This window comes from Bos indicus, chromosome 29 (assembly GCF_029378745.1).
Source record: "Bos indicus isolate NIAB-ARS_2022 breed Sahiwal x Tharparkar chromosome 29, NIAB-ARS_B.indTharparkar_mat_pri_1.0, whole genome shotgun sequence".
NCBI classification, from domain to species: domain Eukaryota; kingdom Metazoa; phylum Chordata; class Mammalia; order Artiodactyla; family Bovidae; genus Bos; species Bos indicus.
Genome location: NC_091788.1, coordinates 5,276,899 through 5,304,403, shown reverse-complemented (window position 1 = coordinate 5,304,403; position 27,505 = coordinate 5,276,899). Strand labels below are relative to the sequence as shown.

Here is a 27,505-nt window from a genome sequence, read left to right as displayed (position 1 = left end):
GCAATAAGAACTCAAAATGTGAGCCATAGTCAACTCCACATCTTGTTTTTACTGACTGTATAGAGATTCTCCACCTTTGGCTGCAAAATAATAATAATAATAATAATCAATCTGATTTTGGTATTGATCAAAATGCACTCTATGTATGGTGATGTCCATGCATAGAGTCATCTCTTGGGCTTTTGGCAAGGGTGTTTGCTATGACCAGTTTAGTCTCTTGACAAAACTCTGTTAGCCTTTGCCCTGCTTCATTTCATACTTCAAGGCCAAACTTGACTGATAGTCCAGGTTTCTCTTGACTTCATACGTTTGCAATCCAATATATTATGATTAAAAAGACATCTTTCTTTTAACATTAGTTCTAGAAGGTGCTGTAGGTCTTCATAGAATTGGTCAACTTCAGTTTTTTCCACATCAGTGGTTGGAGCACAGACTTGGATTTCTGTAGTGCTGAATCATTTGCCTTGGAAACAAACTGAAATCATTTTGTCATTTTTGTGATTGCACCCAAGTACTAAAGGAACTTACGAGCCTCTTGATGAAAGTGAAAGAGGAGAGTGAAAAAGCTGGCTTAAAACTCAACATGCAAAATACTAAGATCATGGCATCTGGTCCTATCACTTAATGGCAGATAGATGGGGGAACAATGGAAACAGTGAGAGACTTTATTTTGCAGGGCTCCAAAATCACTGCAGATGGTGACTGCAGCCATGAAATTAAAGACGCTTGCTCCTTGGAAGAAGTTATGACCAACCTAGACAGCATATTGGAGAAGGCAATGGCACCCCACTCCAGTATTCTTGCCTGGAAAATCCCATGGGTGGAGGAGCCTGGTAGGTTGTAGTCCATGGGGTCGCTAAGAGTCGGACATGACTGAGTGACTTCACTTTCACTTTTCACTTTGATGCATTGGAGAAGGAAATGGCAACCCACTCCAGTATTCTTGCCTGGAGAATCCCAGGGACGGGGGAGCCTGGTGGGCTGCCATCTATGGGGTCGCACAGAGTCAGACACGACTGAAGTGACTTAGCAGTAGCAGTAGCAGACAGGGGAACACATGTATATCTGTGGCGGATTCATTTTGATATTTGGCAAAACTAATATAATTATGTAAAGTTTAAAAATAAAATAAAATTAAAAAAAAAAAAAAGCAGAGACATTACTTTGCTGACAAAATCTGTCTAGTCAAAGCTACGGTTTTTTCAGTAGTCAGGTATCGATGTGAGAGTTGGACCATAAAGAAAGCTAAGTGCCAAAGAATTGATGCTTTTGAACTATGGTGTTGCAGAAGATTTTTGAAAGCCCCTTGGACTGCAAGGAGATCCAACCAGTCCATCCTAAAGAATATCAGTCCTGAATAGTCATTGGAAGGACTGACGCTGAAACTGAAACTCCAATACTTTGGCCACCTGATGCAAAGAAATGACTCATTGGAAAAGACCCTGATGCTGGGAAAGATTGAAGGCAAGAAGAGAAGGGGAGGACAGAGGATGAGCTGTTTGGATGGCATCACTGACTCGATGGACATGAGTTTGAGCAAGTTCCCAGAGTTGGTATCGACAGGGAATCATGGCATGCGACAGTTCATGGGGTGGACTAACAAAGAGTTAGACATAACTGAGCCACTGAACTGAACTGAAATGCATTTCAGACTCTTGTTGACCATGAGAGCTACTCCATTTCTTCTAAGGGATTCTTGCCCAAAGTAATAGATATACTGGTCATCTGAAATTAGAACTATGATGCAGTTCATTAAATGGAGATATTCACATCTGGGGAGTTTATTTATTGTCCAAACAGCAACTTCATGGATTACAACTATAAATTCAAAATGTGACTTTTTAACAGAGACTGGATTGTGACAATTGGATTAAGTAGGTCTCAAAGGACTTCAATCATTGGCATCTGAAAGTGTTTTCAACCCTGGGAAAATCTAATCATGTGCACCTATACCTTTTCACAGAGCTGATAACACTATCACTTGGAAGAGATGGGCGTGGTCTTCAAAGACTATATATAGCATCCTTGAAGATCCACACTCACTTTTCTCCAGAGTCCAGAGCTGTCTAGACTGGAGTTGGCTGCGTTGTGGAGACTTCGGGAAGTTTCTGCCAGGCAGAGGTGAACACCTAAAGCTGAACTGAATCGTGCAGAGTTACTTACAGCATAGGAGTAGAACATTTCATCAACTGTACCCAGTGGTGAGTTCTAATCAAAGTAAATGAAATTCAGCTATATTCACTTAGGAATGAAACTCTAATGGTGATTATGGACAGAAATGGAATTTTTTTTTTACTATCAATAATATCTGTATGTATGCAATGCATCAAGCATTTATTCCCTCTGGGATTTGCAAACAAGTAATGTCTTTTATCTATACTATGCCAAGTAATTTCCTTATAAAATGTGGGTAAAAATAGAAAATTAGTGAATATTGTTTAGACGATTAAAAGAGTTAATCCATATAAAAGGAGTTAATCTAATGGCAAGCTGATTCTTTATCACAGAGCCAAAGTGGAAGCCCATTTAGTTCTTCTATTATTTTAATGCTATCATGATTCCCAGTGTCATTAGCATAAAAATGATTTTATTCGTAAAGAATTCTTGGTCAGTTTCTAGCCCACTCTACACATGGCTTCCTTATACTTTCTCCCTGTTCATCAGCTATCTCCTCATTTGATGCACATATTTATAAATACGTAAGTATTTATAAAACACATAGTACTCCTAAAATGTTCAACATAATGAATACATTTCATAGTCTTTAAAGGATGAATATGAGTTAAATGGTTAAATTAATCAGAAAACCTTCTTGAAATGGTCACAGTTGCTATCATTTTAAAGACATCACTTTGCAGTCCAGAAGTGAAAAGTGTTCAAAATAGATCCAATCAACCAGTAGGGACTCCAAAGAAGTGGAATGGGCAGAGGGAAACATCAAAAAACAAAAAATCTGATGTTGCTTCCATTAACCAGATATTTGGAATTTCCAGTGTAGAGCGGAAATCCTTGTGTATATTCAAACTTATTTCTATGGTTTTAGTAAACAATGTATAGTCAAATTGGAACCTCCCTGGTGATTCAGACGGTAAAGTGTCTGCCTGCAATTTGGGAGACCCGGGTTCAATCCCTGGGTTGGGAAGATCTCCTGGAGAAGGAAATGGCAACCCATTCCAGTATTCTTGGCCTGGAAAATCCCGTGGATGGAGGAGCCTGGTAGGCTACAGTCCATGGGGTAGCATAGAGTTGAACACAACTAAGCGATTTCACTTTCACTTTCTTGCAGTTCAGTTCAGTTGCCGAGTCAGTCCTGTCTGACTCTTTGTGACACCATGAATCGCAGCACGCCAGGCCTCCCTGTCCATCACCAACTCCCGGAGTTCACTCAGACTCACGTCCATCGAGTCAGTGATGTCATCCAGCCATCTCATCCTCTGTCGTCCCCTTCTCTTCTTGCCCCCAATCTCTCCCAGCATCAGAGTCTTTTCCAATGAGTCAACTCTTCGCATGAGGTGGCCAAAGTACTGGAGTTTCAGCTTTAGCATCATTCCTTCCAAAGAAACCCCAGGGCTGATCTCCTTCAGAATGGACTGGTTGGATCTCCTTACAGTCCAAGGGACTCTCAAGAGTCTTCTCCAACACCACAGTTCAAAAGCATCAATTCTTCATCGCTCAGCTTTCTTCACAGTCCAACTCTCGCATCCATACATGACCACAGGAAAAACCACAGCCTTGACTAGACGGACCTTTGTTGGCAAAGTAATGTCTCTGCTTTTGAACATGCTATCTAGGTTGGTCATAACTTTCCTTCCAAGGAGTAAGCATCTTTTAATTTCATGGTTGCAGTCACCATCTGCAGTGATTTTGGAGCCCCAAAAAACAAAGTCTGACACTGTTTCCCCATCACTTTCTTTACTAAACAATTGATTCTTTTTTTACAGATTATTGTTATAGTGGGAACATTCACCAGTTCAAAATACGACATACTCTGATTATCTGAAATGACTCCAGGAAAAATTGTCTTCCTGAACTAGCAATGACATATTTATTTTTTCTTTTTGTCTTAAAAGGAATAGTTTTGTTAGTTTAAGTTATAAGTAAACACTGACCAGTTTACAGCTTCAGAATGTCAAAGTTAAAAAAAAACATTAATTATATTAAGTTTAAATTATTCATAAACAATTTTATTTGGCTTTAGAAAAGCATATATGTCACTTCAAAGGCAGAAGGCATAGAGAACATTAGCAAAGAGACAAAGTATGGGTTTTAAGTAGGGGAAATGGAGAGAGAGAGACAGATTGAGATTATATATATGCTTTTGTACAAATCAGCTGACAAAAATTACTCTGGAGTCATCCTAATATTTATCTTCAGGTTAACTTTAAACAAAAAAAAAAGAAAACAGTTGCAAGTGACTCTCTTATCTAATTGCATCCTTTTTATTATAGCAGGAATACAACCTGTCTGTAGTCACCATTTCCAGGTTTGTACTGTGTTTCTGCTTAGTCATTCAGTCATGTCCAACTCTTTGCAACCCCATGGACTGTAGCCCACCAGGCTCCACTGCCCACAGGAATTCCTAAGCAAGAGTACTAGGACCAGTTGCCATTTCCTTCTCCAAGGCATCTTTCCAACCCAGGCCTCCAACCCACATTTCCCATTTCTCCTAAATTGTAGGCAGATTCTTTACCCACTGAGCCATTGGGGAAGTCCAGGTGCAATATTGGTAAAGAACCCACCTGGCAATCCAGGACACTTAAGAGACATGGGTTCAATCCATGGTAGCAAACATCCCCTGGAGGTGGGCACAGCAACCTACTCCAGTATTTTTACCTTGAGAATCCCATGAACAGAGCCTGGTGGGTTACAGTCCATAAGGTCACAAAGAGTTGGACATGACTGAGCGACTCAGCATGCAGGTTTGTGTTGGGGTTTAGCAAATACGGAAATTAGACAGAGTTCAAGACAGGACTGTGCCAAAGGCTTTATTTTCCCTGATCAGGGCAGAAGAAAGACTTCCTCTCTTATCATTTCTATTTCTATCTTTAATTTTCAGAAACATGGATTCAGACACACTGCAGGTCTTCCAGAGTGAACTCACCTGCTCCGTCTGCATGAACTGCTTCCTGGACCCCATCACCATAGACTGTGGGCACAGCTTCTGCCGTCCCTGTCTGAGCCTTTGCTGGGAAGAAGACCAGACTCCAAGGAGGTGTCCGGAGTGCAGGGGAATAGCAGAGACGCCCGATTTCAAAACCAATATTGTCCTCAAGAGGCTGGTTTCCCTTGCCAGACAGGCCAGAGCTGACCACGACCACAGCTCTGAGGAGCAGATCTGTGTGACACACCAGGAAGCCAAAGGCTTCTTCTGTGAGGCTGACCAGACCCTGCTCTGTGGGCCCTGCTCTGAACGCCCCGAGCACACAGCTCACAGCCACAGTCCGATACACAGGGCTGCTGAGGAGTCCCGGGTAGGTGATGCCTCTAGAGCAGTTCGGGATCTAGAGACTCCTAAGTCAGAGAGGAAGATGAGGATGCTGTGATGGTGATGGGGGTGGAGATAGTGGAGGTGGGATTTCTGAATGTGGATCCTCACATATAATGTGTCCTCTCAGTGTTGTTGCCCAATTGTCCACACGTGTGGAAATGCAGCATCCCGGGGCGGGTGGTGCCAGGGACACAGGCTTCTGATGGGAACTTGAGGCTTTCCTAATCAAGCTATATAAATACGTGAGTCTCAGTTTCTTAGGGACTGGATTTCATGATCTGTAACATTTCCCCAGTTGTGTGGCATACACTTTTGTCACCATCATCTTGGTGTTAGATGCAGATTAATGTGGGAAAATCTGACCACAGCATTCTAACTCAAGGTTTCTGTGTAACCAACAACTGCCTTTGTTCAGGAATAAGGGGATGAAATTTACAGTGTCATCTTCTGTGTCTAAATCCCCTGGGTATTTTGCAGGAGAAACTTCTAAAGAGAATGGGCTCTTTATGGAAAATCAGAGAAGAAATGCAAATCCTTCTGAACCAGGAAGCTAAAAAAACTTGGTCATTTAAGGTAAGAATAAAAACGCTCCTATTTATTTCTATAGATAGTGATATAATTCTAGCTTTTAGGTCTATTTACATTTCCATTAAAGGATATTGATCTCTTCCCTTGAAAAGGCGTGATTTCAAACGACCTATCAGTGGTCACAATTGAAACGGGCCAATACAGGCTAGTTCAAGGAATGCTAGTACATGGGAAAACCTTGGCATGAAAAGTGTTCCTAGGCAAAATTTTGAGGATTTGATTAAAATTCAGAAATGAAGTATAAGACAACACTGTCCTAAGTGTTACTCTGTAGTAGAGGGGAAGAATATAGAAGTACCTAGAGGGAAAAGAGAACATCTTGTAAAACTATACAAAATGGGGTTTACCACATTAAAGAATATTTAGAAAAATCAGGGCAAGGAACAAGAGAAAAACATGATCCAAATTAAAGAGGAAATAATTGATAGAGTAATAACCTTGAAGAATCCTTCTAAGGGGAGAGCTTGGGACCCCTCAGATGGCTTGAATCAAACAGGGCCAGAGACTAGGAACTCAGAGAAACCTTGGACAGGAAAATACTTGAGGCCGACAGTTTGTCTAGAACATTCTTGATGACATCAAGGAAATAATATTGGAAGTTTTCTTTTGAATGTGAGCATAAGCAATACTTTGAATCCACTATCCCCACAGGACTACGTGGCCTTAAGGAAGGAGATGATTACAGCTGAATATCAGAGGATGCTTCTGTTTCTCCGGGAGGAGGAGCAACTGCATCTGGAGGCCCTGGAGCGAGAAGCCAAGGAGATGTGTGAACAACTCGAGGAGAGTGTGTTCAGAATGACTCAGTACAGAGCAAGTCTGAAAGAAATGTACAGAGAGCTGACTGGGATGTGCTGCAAGCCGGACAGGGAGCTGCTCCAGGTGAGAAAGGAGGGTTAGTCCTCAGAGAGAGAAACACTCTTTTAGATGAGTTGCTGTGACGCTGGAATGTTCACTGTTTAAACCGATACTCTCAGCTGAGGGATGGTGCTCCTTGACCCCCATTATTGTATTAGTCCAGTCCCCTAGTTCAAAATATTCTGGTAATCTTTGAAAGATTTTTGTCCATGTCTTAGCTAAAATAGGACTATATTTTTTCAGTGTGATCAGGAGTACTATCCAGACAGATGATCTAAAATCAGCAAAATTCTGTGACCAGCGGAAAGTTAACTTTCTTGGAGTAAATCTCAGTATGTGTTCCCCTAAAGCTTTGTCACTCCCTGTTATCCCAAATTTTCCAGAGACACTGAAGTTCCACCTGTTCTCTAGGCAAGATTGTTACAACCAGTCATCAATTTCACTCTAAGTTAAATACGGTTCCCTGTTTTTGCTATTGCTTTGTTAAATGGGGAGCTCTGTCCTTGAGAACAGCACTGGCAGCGGGCGATACTGGAATCCTAGATGTTGCTGCATCATTACGCAGACTCTTCTGTCCTCCTTCCTTTCATAATGTGCCCTGAGGAAGCCTCCCATGTTTTAGCTTAGGCTATGTTACTAGGATGCCTTCTGAGTATTCCTTAGAAGATAATGTAAAAAACAATAACACCGAATAAAGAATAGAGAAGAAGATGCAAAACGACAAAAGTCTCATGATTAACATGATCTTTGTTTTTCTTTGCAGGTCTTGGCAAATGTATTGGAAATGTGAGTATACACTAAAGTTCTTTTTCTGGAAAAGTTGTTATCTTTCTGATGAAGTAGACGCACGGTACCATGGGAGATTGTTTTCAAGTCCTCCTCAGTATTTAAACTCCAGGATGCAGGATTCCTTATACAAAATGCCTTAGTATTTGCAGTTAACTTACAAGCATATTGCCATACACTTTGTCATCTCTAGATGACTTATAACAACTAACACATAAAATGTAAATTAAACGCATTGTAAATAGTTCCCTAGTATGTGGCATTTTCAAGTTTTACTTTCTGGAATTTTTTTTCTGAATATTTTCCATTCAGAACCAGGAGTAAGGATGGGGGAAATGGATAGGCTGGGAATCTGGGGTTGACATATATACACTGCTGTTTTTAAAATATATTTAAAATAGTTGGTCCAAGAAGTACCTCCCATGAAATAAATAAATGTGTAAATAAACAAGTACATAAACAAATAACTGAGAATTTATAAATTGCATCCACATGTACATCCATAGGTGCAGCACCCTCATATACAGATGACCAATATTGTCTTTATGGCTATTTTCTATTTTATTTCAAAAGAATTTCAATCCTTGGCCTCAGAAGTTTCCTTCTCATTTGGCTGAAATCCAATATACCTGAAAACATTCTGACATTCTGGGCTTTATTTTACCCACTCACCCCATCCTCTCCAACCTCACCACGTTAAGCTTAGTGAAGGGATTTTCTAAGATATCACAGAGGAAGCACCTATGCTAATGAGTTGGAAAGTGGAAAAGGCCTGAAAGAGGCAAATTCCCTAAGAATGAGAGCAGAACTGTCCTTTTGTTTTGAGGAGTAGCAGGGACTCAGCTTGTTCCATCATTGCAAGGTCCCTTGTAGGCAGAACCTCAGAGGGAGTGGCTTTCCGCTGCCCACTGAGAAGGTAGACTTTTTGGACCAAAATAACCAGGTTGGAATTGGATCCCTTGCTGGGCTGACAAGAGCAAGCAGGTCTGGCTTGATGGACTCTTCCTTGTAGACACTGAATGTATCCTTGATGACTACATACTGACTGAAGTCTCAAAGGCTTAGCCTGAACTTTCTGTCTGTAAAATGCCCAGTATCTTTGCATTACCCATATGGAACAGAGGAAGGGAATGAGGTTCAATGAGTTGAAAACTGGAATAATATCTGAAAACAATGGGGAAGTTGAGTGGATGTGACTGGTGATATAAGCAAGGTCTGATGCTGTAAAGAGCAATATTGCATAGGAACCTGGAATGTCAGGGTCCTGGAAGTGGTCAAACAAGAGATGGCAAGAGTGAATGTTGACATTCTAGGAATCCGTGAACTGAAATGGACTGAAACGGGTAAATTTAACTCAAATGACCATTATATCTACTACTGCGGGCAGGAATCCCTCAGAAGAAATGGAATGGCCATCATGGTCAACAAAAGAGTCCAAAATGCAGTACTTAGATGCAATCTCAAAAACGACAGAATGATCTCTGTTCGTTTCCAAGACAAACCATTCAATATCACAGTAATCCAAGTCTATGCCCCAACCAGTAATGCTGAAGAAGCTGAAGTTGAATGGTTCTATGAAGACCTACAAGACCTTTTAGAATTAACACCCAAAACAGATGTCCTTTTCATTATAGGGGACTGGAATGCAAAAGTAGGAAGTCAAGAAACACCTGGAGTAACAGGCAAATTTGGCCTTGGAATACGGAATGAAGCAGGGCAAAGACTAATAGAGTTTTGCCAAGAAAATGCACTGGTCATAACAAACACCCTCTTCCAACAACACAAGAGAAGACTCTATACATGGACATCACCAGATGGTCAACACCGAAATCAGATTGATTATATTCTTTGCAGCCAAAGATGGAGAAGCTCTATACAGTCAACAAAAACAAGACCAGGAGCTGACTGTGGCTCAGATCATGAACTCCTTATTGCCAAATTCAGACTGAAATTGAAGAAAGTAGGGAAAACCACTAGACCATTCAGGTATAACCTAAATCAAATCCCTTATGATTATACAGTGGAAGTGAGAAATAGATTTAAGGGCCTAGATCTGATAGATAGAGTGCCTGATGAACTATGGAATGAGGTTCGTGACACTGTACAGGAGACAGGGATCAAGACCATTCCCATAGAAAAGAAATGCAAAAAAGCAAAATGGCTGTCTGGGGAGGCCTTACAAATAGCTGTGAAAAGAAGAGAAGTGAAAAGCAAAGGAGAAAAGGAAAGATATAAACATCTGAATGCAGACTTCCAAAGAATAGCAAGAAGAGATAAGAAAGCCTTCTTCAGCGATCAATGCAAAGAAATAAAGGAAAACAACAGAATGGGAAAGACTAGAGATCTCTTCAAGAAAATCAGAGCTACTAAAGGAACATTTCATGCAAAGATGAGCTCGATAAAGGATAGAAATGGTATGGACCTAACAGAAGCAGAAGATATTAAGAAGAGATGGCAAGAATACATAGAAGAACTGTACAAAAAAGATCTTCACGACCCAGATAATCATGATGGTGTGATCACTGACCTAGAGCCAGACATCCTGGAATGCGAAGTCAAGTGGGCCTTAGAAAGCATCACTACGAACAAAGCTAGTGGAAGTGATGGAATTCCAGTTGAGCTATTCCAAATCCTGAAAGATGATGCTGTGAAAGTGCTGCACTCAATATGCCAGCAAATTTGGAAAACTCAGCAGTGGCTACAGGACTGGAAAAGGTCAGTTTTCATTCCAATCCCAAAGAAAGGCATTGCCAAAGAGTGCTCAAACTACCACACAATTGCACTCATCTCACATGCTAGTAAAGTAATGCTCAAATTTCTCCAAGCCAGGCTTCAGCAATATGTGAACCGTGAACTTCCAGATGTTGAAGCTGGTTTTAGAAAAGGCAGAGGAAGCAGAGATCAAATTGCCAGCATCTGCTGGATCATGGAAAAAGCAAGAGAGTTCCAGAATAACATCTATTTCTGCTTTATTGACTATGCCAAAGCCTTTGACTGTGTGGATCACAATAAACTGTGGAAAATTCTGAAAGAGGTGGGAATACCAGACCACTTGATCTGCCTCTTGAGAAATTTGTATGCAGGTCAGAAAGCAACAGTTAGAACTGGACATGGAACAACAGACGGGTTCCAAATAGGAAAAGGAGTTCATCAAGGCTGTATATTGTCACCCTGTTTATTTAACTTATATGCAGAGTACATCATGAGAAACGCTGGACTGGAAGAAACACAAACTGGATCAAGATTGCCAGGAGAAATATCAATAACCTCAGATATGCAGATGACCCACCCTTATGGCAGAAAGTGAAGAGGAACTAAAAAGCCTCTTGATGAAAGTGAAAGTGGAGAGTGAAAAAGTGGGCTTAAAGCTCAACATTCAGAAAACGAAAATCATGGCATCTGGTCCCACCACTTCATGGGAAATAAATGGGGAAACAGTGGAAACAGTGTCAGACTTTATTTGGGGGGGCTCCAAAATCACTACAGATGGTGACTGCAGCCATGAAATTAAAAGATGCTTACTCCTTGGAAGGAAAGTTTTGACCAACCTAGATAACATATTCAAAAGCAGAGACATTACTTTGCCAACAAAGATTCATCTAGTCAAGGCTATGGTTTTTCCTGTGGTCATGTATGGATGTGAGGTTTGGACTGTGAAGAAGGCTGAGCGCCGAAGAATTGATGCTTTTGAACTGTGGTGTTGGAGAAGACTCTTGAGAGTCCCTTGGGACTGCAAGGAGATCCAACCAGTCCATTCTGAAGGAGATCAGCCCTGGGATTTCTTTGGAAGGAATGATACTAAAGCTGAAACTCCAGGACTTTGACCACCTCATGCGAAGAATTGACTCATTGGAAAAGACTCTGATGCTGGGAGGGATTGGGGGCAGGAGGAGAAGGGGACAACAGAGGATGAGATGGTTGGATGGCATCACTGACTCGATGGACGTGAGTCTCAATGAACTCCAGGAGATGGTGATGGACAAGGAGGCCTGGCGTGCTGAGATTCATAGGGTCGCAAAGAGTCGGACACGACTGAGCGACTGATCTGATCTGATATTTAGGAAAAGAATCTGGTAATGTTTTTATATTCCAAACTGTGTAGAATATATTGTATATGCAATTAACCAAAAACAGATTTCTAACAAAATGTCCTTGGTTAAAAACTTCTTTTTACATAATGGTCATATGATTAGCCTTTGGCCTTGACTTATATCTATGTCATTTGTTACAGGATTGACTTGGCAGAGATGCAGAAGCCTCAGCCAGTGAACCCAGAGCTCACTTGCTTGCCTGTCACTGGAATCCTAGACATGCTGAACAACTTCAGAGGTAAGAGTCAGCCCTGTGGTGATCAGGACTCTGCTTCATTAGAGCTTCCTGGGAAGGAGCCTCCTTTTAATGTTATTTTATTTTTATCTGAAATTATGATACTATATGACTTTCCCAAGTTGTTGTATCTTTTCTGCCTGTATATTTGGATTGCAAATATCAAGCCTGTACTTTACAACCTACAGTTTAATGAAAATGCAAAGTCATATACATATATTTAGTTACATTTGACATAGAGCAAAGGAGAGCAATCACATTGCTCATATGGTTATAAAGAAACAGAATATTCAGTTTTCAGAGTGATCATCAAGAGACAGATTAAATCAGACATCATGCAGTTCATGATATATCTGTCTTTTTCTTCTTTGATATGATTTAAGGTGTTTCAATATGCCGTATATATAGTAGTAACTCTTCCTCTTCGGAGAAGGGCAGTCTGAACTCACTTTGCTGTCTTTGTTTTGGGTTTTCTTGGAGGAGGGAAAATGAAAAAAAATCTCAGTGGGTAGGGAACCTCTGCCTTCTGCCTCTCAGAGACATGGAAATCCCACTCGCTAACCTGATTTCTGCTCTTTCTGCAGTGGATAACATTCTGAGTCAGACAACGACCATTCACCACATGAGCCTTTCTGAGGATGGCAATGATGCAAGTGTGATGTTCAGAGATGAGCACCACGGCACGTCCAGACAGCCTCAGATTGTGGAGAGTGTCGTGTCCTGGGGAACTCGGGCCTTCGCCTCCGGGAGGCATTACTGGGAGCTGGATGTGACGCACTCCTCCAGCTGGATTCTGGGCATCTGCAAAGATATCTTGATAACCAATACTAGTATCAATATTTATTCTGACGAAGCATGTATTTTGTTTTCCAAGAAGGTGAACAATCATTATAGTCTCTTCACCAACACCCCACCCTACATTCAGTACGTGAAAAGGCCTCTGGGTAGGATTGGGGTGTTTCTGGATTATGACAATGGAACTGTGAGCTTCTATGATGTTTGCAGAGGATCCCTCATATACCGTTTCCTTCCTTCCCCCTTTTCCTTCCCTCTGAAGCCTTTCCTTTGTCTTAGGTCTCCATGAATTGTCAAATTCTGTGACCATTATTTTTACTTCTCCTCTGAGGTGTTCTCCAAAACCTCATGTGAGACCACAGGATAATCCCTGACTATCTCTGAGCACACTGTAATTTAATGAAACATAGTGACTGCATGTTTATATAAAATGGCATGACCATGTTGAATGTATAAGTTTGTTAATTAAATTTTCTTCTAATAAAAATTGATTATGGAGTATTTCATTAAATATAATCAATTGTGTTTCTCTTTTAAATAATAGTTCTATTAACATAAAAGTTATATACCATAACGATTATGCCATTTAAAGTACATAATTCAGTGTTTTTTAGTAATATACAAAAATTTGTGAAACAAGAACTGTCTAATTTCAGAACATATACATCACTCCAAAAAGAAATCAATGCACATATTTACTCCCCATATCCCTTCCTGTGTCTTGTCACCCCCTTAATCCAGTTTTATTTTTCATGAATTTTTCTATTATATAGCTTCAATTAAATGGGTTCACACAATTTATGACTATTTATATCTGGTTACTTTCACTTATGTTTTCAAGGTTCATCTACATAGTAAGCAGTGTGCTTTAATTGCATAAATGAACTAGACAGGTGCAGGAATGAAGTGGTATACTTATTTACATCAAGTTAGTAAATAAAAGGAATGGTGCTTAGTGTATAGTTCAAATCATGGTGGAACTTGTGATATCCACTCATCGGAGGCTTCTGGGGCTTTCCAAGGAATTATATAAATCTTTTGACCTAGAAACATCTTCTCTAGCATTCTTTCCAACAGAAATTATAACAAGCAAGGATACATGGGCCAAAGAATGTATTACATAGCATTTACAATGACTAAATCAGTAAATAGAAAATCAATCAAAATTTTTGATATGTGGGATATCATTGAACAAAATACGCTACACATTAAACTGTGTAAGCAACAGTAGTTTGCACTTAGTCCGTGATCTCTTGTATATTTTTTAACGAGTTAATATTCTAAAGCAGTTGACTCCATATGACAGCAAAAAATACTGAAAAACAACTCATCATACTGAATGTTAAGAGGTTCGAAAGAGAAATCCACTGAAATCAGTCAAGTTCACAAACAGTAACATTAGTGGGCAAAATTTTAGTTTCTTTCTCTTGCATTCAGAAATGTGTATGATCAGACATGATCAATGTATTGAGTTCCAGACTATCTACCTAGTACACTTACTCACTGTGGGTCTTCATAATAAACTTATAATGGAACAAGGAGGTATTTTTATATTTGGTGAATTCTTTGGCATATAAACTCACAATGACTTTGTGACATGCCAACTTGGCAGGGCTACATGACAGAGGGGAAGTGAAGGCCGTAGCCAAGTTGAAACATGCCCACAGGGTCACCCGGTCTCTGATTATTCACACAAGCACTAAACTAATCCAAGGGCTATCGTGAAGGGAGTTTGCAGACACAAGTCTCTCAGCCAGATTCTAAACTAGAGAGCTTACACTAATTTATCTTCCTAGCTGCTGTCTGAGCAGCTGGCGTTTTTTAAGTATATTTTTAATTGGAGGATATATACATACACACACACACACACACACACACACACATATAAATATATATATATATGTATCCCCTCTCCCTTAAGCCTCATTCCCACCCGTCCCACAGCAGGGGCAGACTTTTCATTGAACATGCACTTACAGGCCTAATGTCATCCACTTCTGAGAACTGTGGGCTAACACCGTCATCAAACTCTACCACTGAGGAGATCCAGAGCACCCGTGTCTTCCAAAGAGGAAACTGTACACTTGTGTCTGGTGCCCTGATTTTTGTGACTGCTGCAATTTGTAAATACAGAAAAACAGAGAAATAATATACAGTCACTTTTATGTCAGCATTCCTAAAAACACTTTATGACTAATTCGGAACACAAAATATTATTGTAGAAATTAACCTATACTGCCATACTTCACTTACCAAAGAACAGTGCTAGGGAAATTGGTTAAGAATTGAAAAATAATGACCTGGGGATGCTTATAACAATTGTGGGCCCCCCTAAGACAGTGGTTGTGCTTTTGCAATTCAAGATCATTTTCATTTTTAAAAAACTTTTCATTTTGCATTGGAGTATAGCCGATTAACAAACAATGTCGTGATCATCTCCAGTGAACAGCAAAGGGACTCAGCCATACATATACATGTATCCATTGTCCCACAAACCCTCTTCCCATCCAGGCTGCCACATATCATTAAGCAGGGTTCCATGTGCTATATAGTAGGTCCTTGTTGGTTATCCATTTTAAATACAGCAGTGTGTACCTTTCCATCCCAAATTCCCAGACTATCCCTCTTCCTCCCATTCTTCCCCCTGACATCCACAAGTTCATTCTCTAAGTCTATGAATCTTCAAGATCATTTTTAAATGCACATTCATAAACATTTAGGAGCATCGACGCCTTGCCTGCATGCATATTCAGTCATTTCAGTTGAGTCCAGCTCTTTGTGACCCTATGGGCTGTAGCCCTCCAGACTCCTCAGTCCATGGAATTCTCCCCACAAGTATACTGGAGTGGGTTGCCATTTCCTTCTCCAGTGGATCTTCCCTACCTAGGTACCAAATCCATGTCTCCTGTGTCTCCTGCATTGCAGGTGGGTTCTTTACCACTGAGCCACCTGGGAAGCCATCAACTCCTTAAAATGTATATAAATAGTACAAGTGTCTTGAAAGAGTTAAAAGCAGGGTCCTGATTCCCACTCTTCCCCAAAATTCTGCATTCTCCAGCTTATTGTCCAATGGGAAATATATCAGGAAAGAAAAGTGAGGATATCATGTGTTATTGCTTCAAAATATGTCTTTGTCCTAATTTTCCCACTGTGGTCACTAATGTTTCTGTTTTGTTCCAGAGCAACCTTTTAATGTCATTGGCCTGAAGGTGTGTCTGAGCTGGGGCCTTCCTCTACTGTCCCACATGAGCTGGGCGGGGGGCACCAGGCAGAAACCCCTGTGCTGTTGTTGCTGGAGGGAGCTGGGGGGCTTGATCTGGAGTGTGGGGGTGAGGGGCAAGAGATATTTCCATTCTGGAGTGGTGACCACAGGAGTTCTTACATTACAGTGTTCCTTTAAAATGCAGAAATCAATCAAGTGATAAAATAAAGCTCCTCCTCCACGACAGAACGTATTTAAACTAACCTCAAGAAATAGACTTCCAAGTTTTCCAAGACATTTAGCTAAACTCTCTAAGTGATAAAATAATCTTTCCAACTTTTTTGGTAAGTTAAAAATAAAAATGATTAATATTCAGAAAGTCACATATCAGTATATTTCAGGGTGGGTTTGTGAACTTTCACTTTCATTTTGTAGTACAGTCAGCGACTCTTGATGAGAGGATGTTTGCAGAGACATGTTTATGAAGATAAGCCAAGGTGTTAAAGCAATTTTATCTTGTTTCAGGGAATCTCATCATCTGTATTAATCCCATTGGAAGACTGATGAAATACAATCATTTGGAACAAATGGGCGGGGTTCAGAGATTCAGTACAAGGAGACTCCAGGACACAAAGTTTTCTCCAGTACTCAGAGGGTGTGTTTGGAGCTCACCTGGATCTTGAGACTTTGGAAAGCTATCACGACCACAATGGAACTCTTGATCCCTAAGCCAACTTTACATTCTTCTCCAGGATGAACTGTTTCTACATCTCCTTAGGCAAGTACACAGTTCACCACAGAGCAGCTCCTGGGACTCTCTTGAGGAAGGGGGTGGGGGGACACAATTTACTAATTTTAACAGAAAATTGAGGTTGCTTCATTGAAGTAACTGTGTGTGACAACTTAGTAAAATTATTGTATCTCTATATTGTCTAAATGGCATACATGTTGGAATTAATTGTGACTAATTTTAGTTCTCTAATTTCATTCATCTCTTAGTTATTCCTATGCATTACAAGGACTCAGAAAGTGGTATAGATCCTAAAAATAATTTTTAGAGCTATTTATCTCCATGTGTAATACCTAAAATGGTCTATTTTAAAAATGGAGTGTGCCTGTATACACAGGAGAGATAATATTGTCCACTACTGTATTCTATTGAAGTAGGTAAGGAATGCAATAATTTGAGAAAAATATTATTTTAAAGTGAAGTAACTGTTTTCTCTTCAGAAATGTGAGTTTTTATGGCTGAAATTTTAAAGAAACTAAGAAATAATTTAGCAGGCAGAAAAGTGACACTTGGGACGTCTGAGGAATGTCTGTACTTAACTAGCACAGACACAAGGATCCGATATTTTAGCAAAGTCAGTTTTAAAGAGTATGATTTGGTTTTTGCTGCTGATTATCACCATTACATGCAAACTGCATCTTACCACAAGATGAAAGGGGTGTCTGATAATAGTTTTAAAGACTTGGAAGATATAACCCTATGGTTTCAGTTTTGGTTTGATTAATGAGTATGATACAGATTAAACAGGAAGGCAAAGGCAACCAATCAGTATATGGAATTAGTATATGTTACGATTCATGAAGGGCTTCCCTGGTGGCTCAGAGGTAAAGAATCTGCCTGCAATGCAGTAGTTTCTGTTACATAGGATCCTATTTGACAAAATTACTCAGCAGCAGCAACAGCAGTTTCATCTTCATTAACTCTGAATGTATTCAGAAAGTGTTTTGGAGAGAAAAAAAGTGATTGTGGATGTGAATTTAGATTGACATAAAACAAAGGGCATTCAATCACAGGAATACTGACAATCACAGGAAAGAATAAAATACAAATTTAGTCAAGTATCACGTGCTAAATCAATGACTGGCACAAGTATTGTGATTGACTGTTTAGGGCAATCAAGACCCATAACAAAGAGCTAGAAATTAAGTCAAACTCCTGAAGCTCATGCTACTTAGAGGAAAATAAGACCCCAACAAAATTGAAGTTCTCCTCTAGGTAGAGGAAAAGGGGGCAGGAAGTATATAGTGTTTGTTTGGCAGTCGAGAAAATTTCCTGCAGCTCTTGAGAGCTCTCTTTGTGTCTCAGTTTTCCATTTTCGTCAAAGCAAACTCCAGTCTCTTCTGTTCCCAATACAATTCCACAGTTGAGTCATCCCCTGAGTCTAATTTGTTTGTTCCTTTATGTCTTGGGGAAAAAGGAATAAACTCCTGATGTTCTTCCCTCAGGAAAATGGACTCAGAAATCCCAGAAGCGTTCCAGAAGGAGCTCACCTGCCTTGTCTGCCTGAATTTCCTTCTAGACCCAGTCACCATAGGCTGTGGGCACAGCTTCTGTAGGTCCTGTCTTTGTCTTTTCTGGGAACAAGCCAAAGTCCCTGCCAGTTGTCCTGTATACAGACAACGATCAGAACAGACAAACCTCAAAACCAGCTTTCTTCTGAAGACTCTGGTGTCCACTGTCAGAAAAGCCAACCTCAGGCAATTCCTGAAGTGTGAGGAACACCTGTGTGCGACCCACAAGCAGACAAAGACGATCTTCTGTGAAGCTGACAAGAGCTTGCTCTGTTTGGTCTGCTCTCAAGGTCAGGAGCACAAGACTCACAGAGGCTGCTGAGGAATCCTAGGTGAGTGATGGCCTCTGAGAGCACTTAGGAAGCTTGGGGATGGTACACCTAAGAGACTAAAAGGATATTATGATCATGATGATGACTGAAACTTCTCTTTACTGAGTGCCAGTACAAATCTAGTTAGCAGTGATAAAGTTGTGAAGAAAATGCCACAGCCCACCTGCCTTTATGGAACTTGTATCCACTGGCTTGGTTATGAAGTCAATTTGTTGTAAAGTCATGTCTGACTCTTTGTGATGTCATGGACTGTAGCCCACCAGGCTCCTCAGTCCATGGCATTTCCCAGGCAAGAATACTGGAGTGGGTTGCCATTTCCTTCTCCGGGGGATCTTCCTGACCCAGGGGTTGAACCCACATCTCCTGCATTGGCATGTGGATTCTTTACTGCTGAGCCACCGGGAAGCCCCCGTGATTATTTGGATGACACGTTATTATGCTCAAGGTTCTGTAAAGCCTTCATTTTGAGAAGAGTCTTTGACTCCAAAATCTACAAGTGTAAAAAGTCTTTGTCATTGGATCCTGGTTTCCTAACCCTGGACAATGAAGGAAGATACACAGTACATTGGAATTAACAGGGGACAAGCATCACTAGAATCAAACTCTGGTTACAAGATGCCACAGTATCTGAAAATTAGCTATCTTCAACAAAACCTTGTTCCTTTCCCTAGACAGATGGTTCCCTTGGTGTGGTTCTGTGGTGCGGAATTGAAATTCTTGAAATTGAAATTCTTGAAATTGATCATTAGTGAGGAAGAACAAGGAAATGTCGTGATCTGTTATGGCCTTGCTAGTCTTCCTCCAGTTCCTGTATCTGACATTCCCTAGTACACTCCCTCATTTGGAGTCTGAAACCTCAGTCTTTTCTGGTGCTAAAATTCAATTCTTTTACAGGAGAAGCTGGCAAACCAAATGGGATCTTTATGGGAAAAGATACAAGATGTTGAAAGAAACCTCAAAAAATATGGCAAAAAACTGACGCTTGGATGGTAAATAGGAGAATGCATTTCTCTTTGAAAAAGATAAAGTAGACATGCTAGAAACTTGTCCCTTAATAGTTTGAGGTGAAATAATCATGTGCTAAAAAATTCAGAGAATGGGTCGAACACTATTTAGAATAATATCCCATGTACCATTTCAACCTACAATTCCAAGCCTCTTGGACTTTTTGGAATCTAATGGATCAGGAACTACAGCAAAAGATCCATTAGAAGAATGCAGCACAAGTGCTGAGATGGAGGACATGACCGGACGTGGACGACCCCACACCCGGGATTCAGGATCTCAGGGGAAACTTCTCAGGTTTAAGATCAGTTCTCATTCTGAAGATCAAGGGGGCGTTTAAAAATTTATGGGTTATTTCAGGTACAGATTTCTGTATAAGTTGTACATTCTAGAAAGTAAGGGACAGGTTATTGAGAACCACAGGTATTTTCAATCTGATTAGTACCTGAGCTCAGGTAGATACAAAGGAAACTGAACAGCAATTTAAGGGGTGTGAGTATCATGGTGAAGAGTGACAGCTCACTATCTAGAGAGTAAGCAGAAAATGTGACATGTTAAAGACAAACCTCAGGAGGGAAAGGAATAAAGAGAATCAGATAAAGAGTGAGAGAGAGAATCCATCGATGCTGGGAAGGAATATGCAATGGAATGAGGATGAATGACCTTCTAAACAGTGTAGGTAGGAGCCTGTGACCTTACAGAACCTGTTTGTAGAGAAAAGGAGGGCAGAAATAAAGGACTGGGAGGATGAACATCTCCTTGAAGGCAGTAGATGAAAATCTGAAGATCGTTCCTTAGGATACCCACCCTGAGGATAAAATGGAACATAGCTGCCCAGAGAGAAGGCAGGCTATGGAGTTTGGCAGGTTTAAGATGAGGCATCAGTTTACTACTTAACATTGAAATCAGGAAAATGCACATGATGTATGAATTACCCATAGATTTCAATTGCTTGCATGGGTCTGATAGATTTGATAGGAGGCATATGAAAGAAATGACCCATGAAAAGATTTTCTCCAGATGTTTCAGAAACATCTGTATGAAATGGATGGAAGTTATTTGAGAAAAGGGTGGGTTTGACTCTTTACCTAGTCAAAAACCATGAAAAATAAGTGAAGGAAAGAGGGAAAAGTTTGATTTCTGAGAAGAGGGAAGATATGAATTTAAGATGGGCATAGCTTCTTGGGAGACAGAATGAGTCAGTGCAAATTAAATGCTGTTGAAACCCCTCTCCCAACTGTTTGACGTTAATGGATATGGAGACATGATTATCAGATGGTAACTCTAATTCTTCAGGAGGGAGAAAATTACTACAAAGGGTTTATTACAAAAGAAGGCCAAAAGATTTGTAAGCAAATCAGAAAGAAACAAAAGGAACTGATTGGAAAGAAGACAGATCTGAAAGTAATATAGAAAGAATTCAAGAAAAATGTCCTATAAACCAAATGTGGAGCTGCTCCAGGTAAGGACCAAGGACTGAAAATGTATTGTCTGAAGCTCACAGCTTTGATGCCCATTAGATGGTACCAGGGGTCTATTTTTTCATCTCTTGCATTATAAGGTGGGAGTCTCTCCTAGTGGGCAATACTATAGAGAAAGTGCAACTCGTGCAAATCATGATTGAGCAAGCTTTGCAGAATTGTGAAGATGGAGACTCCTCAGGGAATACTCCCTTCTCAAAATCTCCTTTTGTAATTTGATTCTGTAAAAACCAGAAGGGAACAATGTTTATACTGCCATTCAATGTTTTGATCTCCAGTTGGGCAATGGGGGAAATTTTAGACACATTCATAAGTTTTCACCTCCTGTTGGAATATCCCAGGTTTGAGTTGCCTTTAGTTTGGGGCATATTAAACTTTTAGGACAAGCCCTAGGAAACATCAATTTACAGAGAGCTGAGGGTTGTCCAATCACTACCCTTGTACTTCTCTCTCTTCATTGCCCTCCAAATTTCTTAATTTACCGAGAATTTGGATTATCTCAACATGCTGTGCCAATTTGCTTTGGGGAGAAAAAAGACAATGGGTGTCCTGACTGTTTTCTCATGGTAGTGATAAGAACTTTTCTGAAGTTTTCCCCAACCCAAATACTGGTTGGCTATTTATGAAGAAGTCTAGTCTTATGTTTCCTTATTTTATTTTTGACAGGAATTGGGAGACAAACTGAAATGGTAAGTCTGATCTTGCAATGCTGATGATGGCACTGTGAGGGCTGTGTAAGAGATCGAGCTGCATTTAACAAAGGGAACACATAGTGTGCCAGACAATACTACATTGCTTGTGTGTATATGTGTCTATGGGGCTCCCCAGGTGGCGCTAGTGGTAAAGAACCCGCCTGCCAATGCAGGAGACACAAGAGATGCAGGTTCGATCCCTGAGTTGGGAACATCCCCTGGAAGAGGGCATGGCAACCCACTCCAGTATTCTTGCCTGGAGAATCCCATGGACAGAGAAGCCTGGAGGGCTACAATCCATAGGGTCACACAGAATTGGACGCAACTTAACATGAGCATGGGGTCGCAAAGAGTCGGACATTCTGAGCAACTTCATTTCACTTCACTTAACACGCACATATCGGTGTCTGTTTTGTTGAATATGATTTCCTGTTATACTTGAATTGAAGTAATTAATAGCATATTTTGCTCCTGTGGCTGAGGGAGGTATATGTTGCCATGCCCAATGCAGACTTTTCCAAAAGGCCAGTTTTTACTGATTTAAATTTCAAGATCATAAACATGTTGAAGCTCAAGGCCTAGTATTTCCAGGCATTAGGTGAGAAAGGTAAGTACCTCTGGGAAACGGGGGTGAAAACAGACCATGAGAAAAATGAGAAAAAAATTTCCCAAGAATAGCCTGATCCTATCCCATGCTTGTGGGAAAAGGATTTAGATGAAGAAAGTTGAGCTGAAGGATGCTGTCTTATCCTAAAGGCTGTATTTAAGAAGCCCTGGGCAGCAGAAGGATGAACCACATCTCCCTCTTACAGGAGTGAGTCAGCACAGCTGCACGTGCCTCAGCCTCTGCTCCCAGAACTCCCTGCATGACCTATGGCCGGGCTGATGGACTGGCTCAGCCGCTTCCAGAGTATCACCCCACCGATGTGTCTGCCCTGTAGGGTCCCTCAGTGTTGGTTTCTGTAGACAGTCTTTCCCTCTTCATGTCTCAGCTTGTGCAGAACAGCCTGCAAATAGGCACGTACGGACATGTGCGATCACAGAGTCACTAAAATCCTCTACAGAATACGCACAGGCTGGTGCTTGATGTGATTCATGCCTCAGCAATTACTTATAAATTTGAATAATCTGTATAATGAAGAAAAAGACATACTCCAAAATGGCTCCTGGATCCCTAAAAATATCACCTACCATGTCGGTTGTTCATTGAAAGCTGCTTATTAATCCAGGGTATTCCAGTTTCAGAGTTTAAGTGCAGTTACATAGAGAAAGTTTCTTAGCAATTGAATGTATGATATGTTTTCCCATTGATATAATATGAACAAACATATAAGCCTCAAAAAAGTATGGAAACCACAAGAAAGCAAATGGTTGGTGGATGGGCCCCACAGAGCTCCATGATAAACTTCAGCCTGGAGGGTGACCAGGTCAGGAAGTGGAAGACTAGACCTTAGGCTGCAACTGCAGATCAAAATCAGAAAAAAGCCTATAAGGAAATCACTTTTAAGAAGCCATACTTAGGTTTTTGTTTCCTCAATGTCCACTTGCTAATTTAACTGAAATGGAAGAATGATCACCAATTCTCTATTCTACAATGTATTTTTTTTTCCCTTGAGTAGAAGTAATGGAGGTGGAGATAAGATATATTGTCATGGTCTTGGAGATGGTCAATGCCTGTTGTCCAGTCTTTTAGATGGAATAAAAAGTACCCAGCCAGCAGTAGACATGACCTCCCTATTGTTTATAATCTCTGAGTTTTTAAGCAGTTTTTTCCATGGTGACTAATAATCTATTTCCTTGGCAGATATCCTGGCAACGTTTGAATCCAATGTTTTCCAGTTAAAACTACGTTTCTAATAACCTTAAGACTTTTCACCCAATGAGACTCTAGATAAACCCTCCTCTCTCATAGGTCATTTTATTTTAATATTAATTTTGACTGGCATATTCTCTCATCTCTCCACAGTAACTTTTTCACTCAGTAATGAAGTAAGCAGTTACCACATCAGGCTGTTTGATGATGCAAGAAGTCTGAAGTATGAACATGACAGCCTCCATGCGTCTTTGGATGGTGGAACATTGAAGTATTTTGCCTCATGGGGAGCCCAGAGCTTCACCTCCAGAAAACAGTTCTGGGAGATGCTTGTGGACAGCTCTTGGAACTGGGCTGTAGGCTTCTGTAAGGATTCCTGGATAAGGAAGGACGATGGCATACTGGACGAGTCCAACAGGGACAACTTTCTCCTTGTGTGTGTGAAGCAGGATGACCATTACCAACTCTGGACCACCGCCCCCACCACGCCTCTGTACATAGAGAGACCTCTGGGCAGGGTTGGGGTGTTCCTTGATTGTGACAGAGGGAATGTAAGTTTTGTGGATGTTGCCAAGCATTCCCTCCTTTGGAGGTACAATGATAGCATGTGCACTTTCCCTGTCAGGCCCTTCATCTGCACTGGCCACAGGTGAGGAGGCTGAGTCATGGCCCAGACGGGGTACTCAGGGCTGCTTCTCTGGCGGAGCCCTTGTCCAGTGCTGCAAAAGAATACTTCGTTGTCTTTAGGCTCTTTCTACTGTAATGGACCCTCCTTTTTAGTTCTACATTATAAAGCAGGTGCTAACTGCCAACTTTTGTTGGTTTCTATCATCTTGACAGTGAAATCTTCCATTATAGCCATTTGTCTGGAGTATATGAAATGGTTATTCACCTGTGTTGTGAGCTTGCTGGACTCAACAAAATATGACCATGTGCTTCCCATTTCCTGCCCCCCAGGGCTTAAACAGGATGGACAGACCTGGTCTCTAACCAGATCCAGGTCAGCCCCCAACCTTCTCCTTCCTTGAAAACTACTCTGTCCTACACATCTATTCACCCTCTGAGCGAAAACCGATTTGCAGGGAAATCTCCACTGACCTGGAGACTGGGATAAGCATTTCTTTCAGAGAATCCAGAATTAGTAGGTCCTTTTTGTCTACAATAATAAAAAGAAAGTGCTTCATGAGGGGCACTGGACAAATCTTTGCCTGAAGAAATTAATAAATAAATACTCCTTATTGGAAAGGAGTTTTGCAGTAAAAGTTAGGGACTAGAGTCTAAAAGTTTAAGTTTTCAAGATTTGAAAGTGGATGTCAAAAACTAAGTAGATTACACACATTGAGCTTAAGTGTATTTGTATGTTGGAGGCTCTGTTAAGCGTAGATATTATAAGTGTGGGGGTGATTGTGGGCATTGCAATCATACTGGTGGTATGTTACTCTTTTTTATTATTTTAATTTAGGATTATCACCTGGGCATGAAGGATGGGATGGTATGACAGGGAGCATGTCTGTTCCCATTTTCCGATCACACAATAGAGCATTTCTTTTAATTTAAATATTTTTGCCCCACACTGAATTACATAGTCACCATTGTATTTCTAACACTAAAGATACTTCCTAAATATATATTGATAAGTTTTTCAATACTGGTTCTTTAAACGTACTCTCTAGCTCATGTTGAAATGTTGCCGAAACCAGCACTCAAGAAACCAAGCACCACACTCGGAGAGTTGGAAAACTCAGGTTTATTACACCAATGGGCACAGAGGAGTTAACACTCCAAGCTCTGAGCCCTGAACAAAGGGATTACAGAGTTTTTATAGACAGAGTGTAGTAGGCAACACTAGCTGCTAATAGGCTGGTTTAAACAAGGTGTTTCACACACGGAAACAATGGTCAGCATGGGGAGGGTGATGTCTGACCTGGACAGGCATGATTAAGCAGGATTGCGGGCTGGGTGACTGCAAAGAGTAGGACAAGGGTGAGTGAGTAAAGTCCAGTTCCTAGTATTGCAAGTCCCCACTTTCTGAGACTACGTGACCTATGTGATCTAGACTTTGCAAGGGGCAAGCTGAGTTACAGAGGCAGAAGGAGGAGGAGGTTAGGTAAAATTTAACTTTTCTTCAAAAAACCTTACTACATCTTAATAGCAAGAGTCCCCTATATTACCTGCTATTTGAAATAAAAATAATCATGTCTTTGACGCTAATTTCACAAATTTCATATTGAGCAGAGAAGCAAATCATATAATTTGCAGCATGGTTTTCCAAATACATTCAGCATTTCAACCATTTAGAATTCATTTAAGTACAGATATTTCTTCATAGTCATGAGAATGAAAGTGTGTTTTTATATTTACCACAATAACAAAAGCACCTACAAGGATCTAGATGGGGGAAAAAAAAAAGTACTTCACTTTACTTTTTGGCTGCTTCAAGTTATCTTACTTGGAATACACAGAAAAAAATCCACAAGTGAGAAGTTGTGTTCTATGGTTATGTCTTTTAAACAATGTTTTTTATTTACAATTTTTTTCCTAATTAAAAGCACCAGCTGCAGATACAGGCTGCTAAAAACATGAGACATTACAAACCCATTAAAAGACAGCTTGCCAAACGTGACTTAATGGACATGAATTTGAGAAAACTCCAGAAGATAGTGAAAGACCGGGAAGCCTGGCGTGCTGCAGTCCACAGGGTCGCAAAGAGTCGGACACCACAGTGAGTGAACAGCAACAACAATCCCAAACATATAGGGTTGGCCAAAAAATTCGTTCAGGCTTTTCCATAAGCTGTTGTGGAAAAACCCAAATGAACTTTTTGGCCAACCCAATACTTATTTTAAAAAACCCTTTAAGGAGACAAAAACCATGCAGCGAACAGATTTACCCACCGCGCCAGGCAGCTCTTTCCAATTTCCCTGCCTGTATTCCCAGTAAGTTGGACAAGGAGTGCTGACCCCAGAGCCTCACTCATGGTGACTGTCAGGACTCAACAACGGGGGGAGGCAGCTCTGGGTCTGTGACAGAGCGTGACACCTCCTGGACCAGCACCTCCAGAACCGCAGGCCCTGAGGGCCACCCCAACCAGTCGGAAGAAGTGGGAGGCGCACACAAAGGGGCTGACTAGCTTTCAGTGGTTCACCTCCCCACAGGAATCTTTCTGCCGCCTCCTCACATTCCTGTAAAGCTTTGAAGTTTTATTTATCTGTTTTTCCTAAACACTTAGTGAAGGGAATGGCTACCCACTCCAGTATCCTGGCCTGGAGAATTCCATGGGCAGAGGAGCTTGGTGGGCTACAGTTCATGGGGTCGCAAAGAGTCGGACATGACTGAGAAATTTTCACCTTCACTTTAGCTGTATGAGGCTAGCTGTAATGGCTCCCTGGGGGCTTGCTTGCTGTCTGTTTTAAATTCTTATGATTAAAAAACTTTGAGGCACTGAATTGGGATGGTATTTACAACAGCTTTACATAACTGAAAGGTGAAGGGGAGGCTCAAAGTTCACACAAATGCACGCATGCATGTACACTTGCGTTGGCCTCTGTGAAGCTAGAGTGGAATATTAAATATCAAGTACTGAATTTTGGGGGTGGCTTCCCAGGTGGCTCAGTGGTAAAGAATCCACTTGCCAATGCAGGAGAATGTTCGATCTCTGGATCAGGAAGATCACCTGAAGGAGGAAATAGCAACCCACTCCAGTATTCTTCCTGAAAAATTCCAGAGGACCCTCACAGGCTACTGTCCAGAGGGTCACAAAGAGTTGGACCCAACTAAGTGGCTGAGCACACAGGCACACACTGAATTTCTAACTGTAAATTTAAGAGCTTGTCCCTAA

The 27,505-nt window shown here is 40.9% G+C and overlaps 1 protein-coding gene across 1 annotated transcript; it reads left to right on the top strand.

The window, feature by feature from the left end:
- The first annotated feature begins 5,060 nt into the window (after positions 1 to 5,060).
- Positions 5,061 to 13,130, top strand: LOC109554290 (tripartite motif-containing protein 64-like). Its single transcript, XM_019954638.2, has 6 exons — positions 5,061 to 5,471; positions 5,966 to 6,061; positions 6,728 to 6,971; positions 7,775 to 7,784; positions 11,952 to 12,049; positions 12,631 to 13,130. Exons 1-6 carry the CDS (start codon positions 5,061 to 5,063, stop codon positions 13,128 to 13,130), a joined length of 1,359 nt encoding a protein of 452 aa, XP_019810197.2.
- The last annotated feature ends 14,375 nt before the right edge of the window (positions 13,131 to 27,505 follow it).

What these genes read in the sequence shown, in the direction of transcription:
- LOC109554290 (XM_019954638.2), top strand. Translation starts at nt 5,061, where the DNA reads ATGGATTCAGACACACTGCAGGTCTTCCAGAGTGAACTCACCTGCTCC. An exon ending in GGGCTGCTGAGGAGTCCCGG is followed by an intron (nt 5,472 to 5,965) that starts GTAGGTGATGCC and finishes GGTATTTTGCAG; the next exon opens with GAGAAACTTCTAAAGAGAAT. An exon ending in CATGCTGAACAACTTCAGAG is followed by an intron (nt 12,050 to 12,630) that starts GTAAGAGTCAGC and finishes CTCTTTCTGCAG; the next exon opens with TGGATAACATTCTGAGTCAG.